This window comes from Cupressus sempervirens, chromosome 10, assembly GCF_028749045.1.
Source record: "Cupressus sempervirens isolate cs-2001-9-10 chromosome 10, ASM2874904v1, whole genome shotgun sequence".
NCBI classification, from domain to species: Eukaryota; Viridiplantae; Streptophyta; class Pinopsida; order Cupressales; family Cupressaceae; genus Cupressus; species Cupressus sempervirens.
In genome coordinates, this window is record NC_143127.1 from 491348384 (window position 1) to 491357341 (window position 8958).

An 8958-nucleotide genomic window follows, 5' to 3' on the forward strand; every position below is an offset into this window, starting at 1 on the left:
GAAAGAGTTAAAAAAAACCATGAATCCATAACCAATATTGTTGGGTCACTCTACAAAACCAGAAGATGCAAAGAAAAGTTTCAGGCTGCCCAGAGAATGCACACCTAAGGTTTGGGACTCCCAAATGCTTGAGCCGAGGACCCAGAGGCAAACCTTGGAAAAGAACACACCAAGAAAAGTGTGTAATCCTCGACTTAGTGATAGTCCAAATGGTGCGAAATCTATGATTCTAGTTCTTGTGAGAAGATTGCAAATGCCACAATTGATTGAGAAAATCAACTATATGTAGGTGAGGAACTAGCCACCGATAACCCAACTTGGGTTTGTGGCTGGTCATAAGAGTGGCAGGGTACCACCTCCAATCCTTCCACCATAGTTTGACTATCTGAATCCCCTATTTGTGAAGCATATGAGGAACCACATAAACTTGAAGATCAAATGTCTGTTGATTTGGACGACCATGCTAAAACTAGACTTGGATGTCCTCCCATGACTTATGGAGCCCATGAAATTTGCATAGGGAGTTAATAATCCCTCGTATAGTGAGAAAGGACTAGCAAAGTGTATTATACAAAGTGATATTGAAATCAATTAAGCAACATATTAATCTACCAAGGATAATGCAAAGTAAATAGAAAAGAGTTGCTGGATAAATCTCTAAGTCAAGACGACTAATATTATTGGGTTCTCAACAATTCTTTTTCCAAGTGAACAAGTATTGTTTTGAAGGAACATGACCAACATAGTAAGCAAAGAGCTAAAATACTCATACTAATTGTACCCATATTAGACACTATCAAGTACAAACTTTTAAATGCATTAAAGTCATCTTCGCTAACCACCCAATATAACAATTGACCATTATTATAAAAATATCAAATTTTAATTATAAAAAAATCTAAATCTCCCAAAAACAATCTAAAAATGAATTAGACATACATTAAACAAATTTAAAAAAATAATATAACACAAGAACATAAAAAAACCTAATTATACACAAAACATACGCTTTAAAAAAAATGCACCAACCAAAGCATGATTTACACCCACTTTTCAAAGTCTTTGTAAAAGTCCACTTCTCTTAATAAAATTTAATTTAATTTCACAATAGCAAATAAGGTCCATCTCCCATTTGCACTAGATTGAGTTAGGCTCACGTGGGCCATCTTTCCACTAGTTTGAGTTAGGCTCAGATGGTCCATCTAGTCACGAGTACAAAGAACACTCTGGACCTGAAATGAGGTTTTAATGATTTTATTGAGAATAAGAAATATAAAATAAGTTTGTTTTTAAGACGACCTTTATTGCCCCTGCCATGCAAGCAACGTTAGAAAAGGAAAGATTTCAGAAACGTACGTATAGCGGTAGTAACGTGGAGGAAAAAAGACCCGCCAAACAAGCCCCGCCTGCCACTCGCTTCTTCATAATTTTAATCACTGACTTCATTTGCCGCGCATTTTCGCTTCTCATCCTCTGTGTCTGCAGTGGTCATCAAGAACACACCTAAACATCTCTGTTTTCCTGTTTGGATCCTGCCAAACATGAAGGACGAGTTCTTGCTTGCAGAAGAAACTCTAGACTACGAACAATTGTTCGCCGAGGACCTCAGCTTCAATGGATTCGATGAAACCTACGAATACCCAATATCAGAAACAGAGGAAGCAGCCGATGCGCCATTGATGGGAAACCCTAGCTGTGAAAATGCGGGTGTTGAAAGAGCTCATGTACTCATTTCCACTAACTCCGTTACCAATCCTGCAAACCTGCAAAGAAAGCAGGCTTCAAGGGCGGGTGTGTGCAAGAAAGGCAGCAAGAGGGGCAGTTACAACTGTGGGAGATGTGGGTTGCCTAAAAAGGGCCATATCTGTACTGACAATGAGTCTGGCAATACCCCCATTAAGAGAGACGAGCTCCTACCACCACAATGCCAGTCTCAATCCCAATCCCAATCTCAGTCCCAATCCCAATCGGATTCGGTAAAAACAGGGATCATTGACAGGGGCGGCTCTAGGCGTAGCCACCCTCTTGTCAATACTCCCTCTCACAATACTGTTCCCCTTCCTGCATTTCGCCTTGCTCGCCAGACGAGCTCTGTGTGTGGAGCAAAGAGGAGTCTCTCCATGCCCAGAGATGGCGATGGGAAGGGGATTCCTCCAGCTCGATTCGATCTCAAAGGCATTGGTCATGGCAATAAGCGTGCCCGTTGCTTGGGATCTTCAGCATCGTCTTTCTCTCCCTCTGATTCCTCGAATCGGCCCGTCCTTGATGTGGATATGGATTCTGTGGATAGGTGGGTCCTGTTTTTTTTTGTTATTTTTTTTGGGATACTTTTGCTTCAGTATGTGTATTTTGGTTTTCCCTCTGGCCGATCAAATGATGGGGGAGAAAACTTAAGGTAACTGGATTCTTGATTCATTGTTGCCAATCATTAGTATTGCTATTGGTAGTTTTTTTCTGTATTTATTCCCTGGTTCGTCAGCCGAGGGTAAGATGAGAACTCACTGGATCAGACTGTTTAGGGAGGGTACAGGGACAATGTAGTTCCCCGTTTGGGTTTATCTCAGATTAACACACTGGAAAATTCTTCTAAGATTAAGATTCATTGATAATGTAAGCGAGTCAAGCAAATGTGAACATTAAGTAGTTGCAATAGCACAGTGGCACCTCCTTTTGCCTGTAAGTTTCTTCTTGAGGCTGACTGGAAATCATCCTAAAGTAGTTCTTCTAATGCTCGTGGAACTCGGATCGATCTGCCTGTCTGCTATTCCCCCAGTTTTTAACATTCATCTACGGCGGTTATTTTAAATTTATTTTTGCCTCTTAGAGATTTAATTTTTGAGTGTAGAATTTTATATCATTCGTAAGATTGCTTTATTATCTCATATGGGAGCATCAAATTTGTAGGCTGAATTTTTTTTTTTATGGTTCATACTGAAAAATCTACGGATATGCATTCTGCCGGGTCCATCAGGGAATGAGCATGACCTCCTGTCTTATGATGTTGGAATCTTGCATTCAATGAGATTCGAGACTTGAGATTTGATCTTTCATATATTGATTCAAAACTAATCAATTTCAACTACAGACCAAAATTCCACTGGCTTTCTAAAACTTCTCAATGGTGATACACGAATTAATACAGATTTAAATGGCAAGAATAAGATCCCGCGTTCGGGGTTGTGGGGCGGGGCGAATAATCTCACACATCATGTTCATTTTCTAGCAATGCTGAATCGAGATATAGGGATTATGTAAAACTAATCACTTATGCAATGCAAAAAAATTGCGTACAAATTTTAAATTGCATCGGCGCAAATTCCCCGCATTCGCGGAATTCTATGCATGTGTTATCCGGTTTCGAGTGTTATCTTGTTGATCAAATCTTTAACTACATTATTGTTTTGATTTGTAAGCGTAGTTGTGCCCTAACTACCCATGATTTTTATGTTCGTACTTGCCCATTCACAATGGTTAATGAAACGTAGTCCGACTTTTCTGAAATCAATTTTCAAGCATATCTGGAAACGAAATGTTATTTCGTTTTTATGACATCAACTTAACGCAAACTACCCAAAGAGGCGACATGAAGTTTAATTTCTCAGATTGTTTACTAATTGTGGATTTTTGCAATGGTTTGCAACATGATGATTTTGTTCTGTAAATATTTTTCAGTCGATGATGATAATCATAAACTAAAACAGTCTCAGCTAAGTTTAATACCATTTGTTTTATTGCAGTATGCATTTTCCCGACCAGGGTGCACCAAGCTGGCTTTCCAAGACCTGTCTGGTGGAAATTTTTGGAAGGATGCCCCCATCCTCCTTCTTGGCGGCAAGCATGGTGTGTACCCAGTGGAGCCAATATGCTCGCCATTTTTGGTCTACTGTGACAGAGATTCAACTGATGATTACACGAGACCAAAAGAAATACATCCCTATAATGCTTCAAAAATGTCCGAATCTTGTGCATCTTACGCTAGATGCCAGAAGGTTTTGATCTTGACTTTGGGTTTATTCTTTCTTTCTCTGTTTATATTAAATTACTGACAAATGAAAGGTTCTTGATTATAATGCCAGTGAAATTGATGACAACTTCCTGAGATCCATTGCCTATTCAACACATTGTCTTTCCTCCTTGGAAGTTCAGATCAGGCATGGTGGAGTCAACATGATAACAGGGTAAGGTGGAATTTGATTAGACCCGTGTAAAGACGTAACAAGTTGTTGATAAAAACAACGAAATTTATTAGATGAGCTGATTTGCTGTCTATATTGTGGTTTATTAGGGATGGATTAAGCCACTTTCTTAATGAATGCAAGTCACTATACAGCCTCAAGCTGGAAAGTTGTAAAGCCATCAGAAGTATTCATTTATGCTCAACCCATCTTGAAACTCTTTGGATGGCTGACTGTTGTATGATAAGCACTATGGTGAGCATGTGTAATTTAATTGTACTGTTTCCTTCTCTCGAAGTTCAAAATGATTTTGATTTCTTTATACTCCTATGGTTCAAATTGGTTTGAAATAAAATTGCTTGTTAGCTTGAAGTGTTGAATTCCTCTTGATGTCATAAGAGTTCAAATTTAAACTAAACATGGCACTGTTCTTGTTTCCCCAGGTCATAAATTGTCCAGCATTGACAGAGTTGTCCCTTGATTTTTCACCTGAAGATGATGGTTCAACCGACCTCTGCTATATGATGGACAATTTGAGTGAGAGCTGTCCAAGAATGTCCAAGTTACATATTGCTTCTGTCAGCTTGGACGACTCTTTGGTGCTTGCACTTGCAAGTTCAAATTTCAGGTGAGCTTTAGATCCTGCACTTCTAAATGGTAACCATGTTAACATGCGAATGACCTATGGTGCCTGTTTTGTGACTCTGTTTAAAAGGAACATCATTGATACTCATTGATAGCAACTTTCTTTTAGTAGGAGTCATTGATATCAACCTTCTTCTAGTATAGAATTCTTCTGTAGATGGTTGACCAAGGATGGTTAATTCACATTGCAGATTTTTGTCTATGCTTTCATTAACGCTTGGGTCTGGAATTACTGATGAATCTGTGGCTACTCTGGCATCAAGTTGGAACAACTTGCAATTGCTAGACTTGAGCGGGTGAGAATAAAGTTTTAAGCAATGGATAGTCAGTTTTTGGTTGTGTGTTTTATGGGACTACATATTTAGGTTGCACCTTCTCTTTTCTAACAAAATTTACTTATGCTTTCTGGTTGCATTTTGAAGATCCCTGAATTAAGCCCAAGTTCAGATATTTCATAATCATATCTTTTGCCTAATATGCAGATCAAGTATCACGGACAAAGGACTTGGCATTATATGCAGTGCATTCTCAGGCACTCTCTCAAAACTTCTTATCGCCCTCTGCCGTAATGTATCCATAGGTAAATGTCATCAACTCACAATCTATAGAGTTATGCTGGTAATATCACATGTTAGAGTCAACTTTCTTTCGACAGTGGAGTACGTTTTAAATTAACTAAGTTTGGGTCTCATTATGTTGTTTCAATTCAGCTGGGCTTCAAATGGTGGCTACACAACTACCATTCCTTGAGCTTCTGGATTGTGGAATGACTATAGAAAACAAATCTCATACTTCCTGTAGCGATCAAGCTACAGGCCTTGTAAGACAACAACTACAAGAACGTGAAGCCCAACATAGTGTGCAGAGACTAAATATACTCTCTAAAGCAAATACAATATCTAATAGATTGGTAATCAAGCATGTGAGGCTTAAGATGCTCAGCCTCTGGGGCTGCTCTGGCATCCGTGTATGTATTGTTTTTTGACATATTGCTCTTCAATGAAATAAGTGGGATCCAGAAACACGATCCCTTTAAAAGCATGCGCTGCAATTTGGAATCATGGTTTTCTTACTTCTTCTTGATGCGGTGTGCAGGCCCTTTGTCTGGACTGTCCAGAGCTTGTTGAACTAAACTTGAATTCCTGCAGTAGTCTGAATCCTGGTATAGTGATTATCTGCCAATAAGTATACACTTATTTTATATTTTCAAATTGAAATGCATTAAGAAAACATTAGATTTTGATCCCCCTGTTTACAACATGTTCTTGCATTTTGGTTATCCAGTTCATTGCGTACAACTTGTTGTTTACTTGTGCACATAACTTTTGCAGCTTTCCTGATCGAACTATGGTTGTCACTAAATACTAACATGTTTAATTTTCGACAGAGAACATGTTTCTGCACTGCCCTGCACTAGAAACAGTGCACTCTGTATACTGCAAGAAAGACGTAGCTCATGCATTTCAAAGCAAGGTATGCATGGTGTAAAATCCTTTGGGATTTCATCATACATTCATAAATTATTAGTCCAGAACTAGCATTTTGAATTGGCAAATATTTTGAAGGAATTGGCAACCTATGGAATCTTACACTTCTGATATGCTTCTCAGTAGTGTTTACCGACCCTTCTTTTAAGGAAGCTTTAAGTTAAATGCAGTTACATGAAACGTTTGCTGATGTGAATTCAGGTTTCTTGTTCCACTCAAAATGAAACATTGCATTTATTCACAAAGAGAATGGCAGATGGTTCCAAAAGAATTCAAGCACCACATGTTGACATCATACAGGTATGTTTTAATTTCTCAAATCGATATTTTGGAAGCATTTGTTTAAAATGTATTTTGGGTATTACAAAAAGAAACTTCTGGTGGAAAGTAACATGCAGTACCATATTTTTCATGTGCAGCCTTGTGAAGATGGTGAAGTGGAGGAGATTCTATCAGAACATTCACAAAGTCTAACTCATCCAATTTAAAGCCTTCACAAGTCAATCCCTTAAAGAAAGCTGGAATACTGTTTGATTACTTGGTATAGTGTGGATAACAAGGGCAGTTGGTTCAGTGTTCAACATGCCTGCAAAAACTCTGATAATAATTGTAAACAAGCAAGAGCTTTAGTGCCTCCTAATAACAACAGATAAGATCATTGCAGTCTGCAGTCTCAGATATACGCTTAAAATCGTCAATCTTGTGCACTCATACCCTGACAAATTAACATCGTCCAGTCCTCTACTTTCTGAGTAGGGGAAATAATTACCTTAACATAGGACAAGGGGTTGTGTGCTACCTAAAGTTAACATCATCCAACCTTCACTAAGCGATGTTTAGCTATTATAAGTTGGGATTTTTTAGTGGAAGGCATCATGAAGGCGATTTTCAGCTACTTCAAACCCTTTGAATTTTACTCAAAAAAATACTGACATTTCACAACTGTTTGGTGGTCAAGAATGCTTGCTATTTACAGATTGCATTCAAATTATGTTCTCTGGGGAGATTTATTTTACAATAGGTAGCTTCTTGATTCTTTTGTATTCAATATCAACAGTGAAAGCTAATCTTGCTCTTGTCAGGGCTTGAATAATGAATTCTAATCATAACTCGGGATTCTCCGGTCATTAGTATGGACAAGACGTTTGTTTACTGGTTCCAGTAGAGATAAATATCAATTAATGCTGTTCCAGTGATGCAATTTTTAGTTCACAATTGATAAAAGAGTATACAATAGTTTGCCCTCAAGTTCTGAAATATGCGCTTGAGGAAGACCTCTTGGAGTAAGGAATCCTAGTTTGAGGCTAGCCAAATCTTTGGATCATTCATGCTTGGTGTAGATTGTTAAGATACCTCTAGCATATTCACAAGCACTTGGTCAAGTCAGGATAGTTACCGAGAGATTTCTTCACACGGGCTTCCTCCTGAGTTGTCTATTTTGAAGAAACCGACATCTCATGTTTGATGTTTCTGAGAACTTTAACGCAAACACCAGCAATTTGGCAACAGAAAACTTAGGTATACAAAATATGTCAAATACCAGAACTTACAAAACAAATTTGAAAATGAGTAGGTTATGATTATTTAGGCCCCCTCAATTGAGATTCAGCATTCATATTATAACTTCCTTCCAAGTTGAATTCAACTTTCATATATATAAGCCCCTTCAATTTGATTTCTAACTTTCATATTGGTTATTTCACACCTTAGCATAAAATTATACCTTTAAAACATGGTTTAAAACTCTATTGGAAAATTTCAAAGTATAAATATGGATTTAATTTAATTCATAATTAGTTATTATTTTAATTTATTTTAGATATCTACACTTATTTGATAATTTCATTATTATATAGATAAATTTATTACCATTTAAGAATATAAAGATATATCAAGGAATTGGTACTTTTGTTTGGTAGATCTTATAACTTTTTCAAAATTATCAAAATTATACTTATGTTTCAAACTTGGTTTGAAAGTAGTGTAATTCCAACATTGACTGAAAACTTTATTTCTTAAATGTAAGCATGGGTCTAAGTTGACCCTCCTATTAGTTGCCAATTTTATTTGAGGACAAAATATTTGTAGAGTTGAGGTGTTTTATAGGACAAATTTTGATTTGTTTTAAATATACATGTCATTTTGTATTTTATTATTATGTTTTTGCTTAGAGAAAATTTATTAGCATTTGAGATTATAAGGAAACATATTTGCATTGACATTTTCAATGTGTCTTTTCTCTTGTTCAAACAGTAAGATTGATCCAAGGGTTTGAGTAAAGCAAGTGGTGGTTAGATAGATGTATTACTCTACTTGGGTAGTGACTTCTATTGATGCATTTAAGGAACACCCTTTTGAGGCATCATAGGAAAACTTTGAAGATGAGAAGCAAATAGTTCTTTTCTTTATACAATCATTGATGTGTTAGGAAAGGGGTTGGAATTATACTTCTTTGCTTTAGATGATCATTGACGTGTTACGAAAGGGGTTGGAATTATGTATGCAAGTTAGTAATATAGATGTGTGATTGAACTTGAGTCTAGCATATGCCATTTCCCATTGCCTCAAGTTCATAGTTTTGTAGACTTAGGTTTGATAGCAAAGACTAGGATTGAGACATAGGGTGTACATTATACCTAAGCATCCTCTCG

At 37.2% G+C, this 8958-nt stretch overlaps 1 protein-coding gene across 1 annotated transcript; it reads left to right on the plus strand.

Annotated features, from left to right (window-relative positions):
* The first annotated feature begins 1379 nt into the window (after nucleotides 1-1379).
* Nucleotides 1380-7447, plus strand: FBL17 (RNI-like superfamily protein). The gene is made up of 12 exons (XM_089805454.1): nucleotides 1380-2290; nucleotides 3738-3989; nucleotides 4077-4178; nucleotides 4286-4430; nucleotides 4619-4803; nucleotides 5012-5116; nucleotides 5303-5400; nucleotides 5531-5787; nucleotides 5916-5982; nucleotides 6208-6293; nucleotides 6509-6607; nucleotides 6727-7447. The coding sequence occupies exons 1-12, from the start codon at nucleotides 1542-1544 to the stop codon at nucleotides 6793-6795; spliced, it is 2214 nt and encodes a 737-aa protein (XP_089661580.1). The 5' UTR covers nucleotides 1380-1541; the 3' UTR covers nucleotides 6796-7447.
* The last annotated feature ends 1511 nt before the right edge of the window (nucleotides 7448-8958 follow it).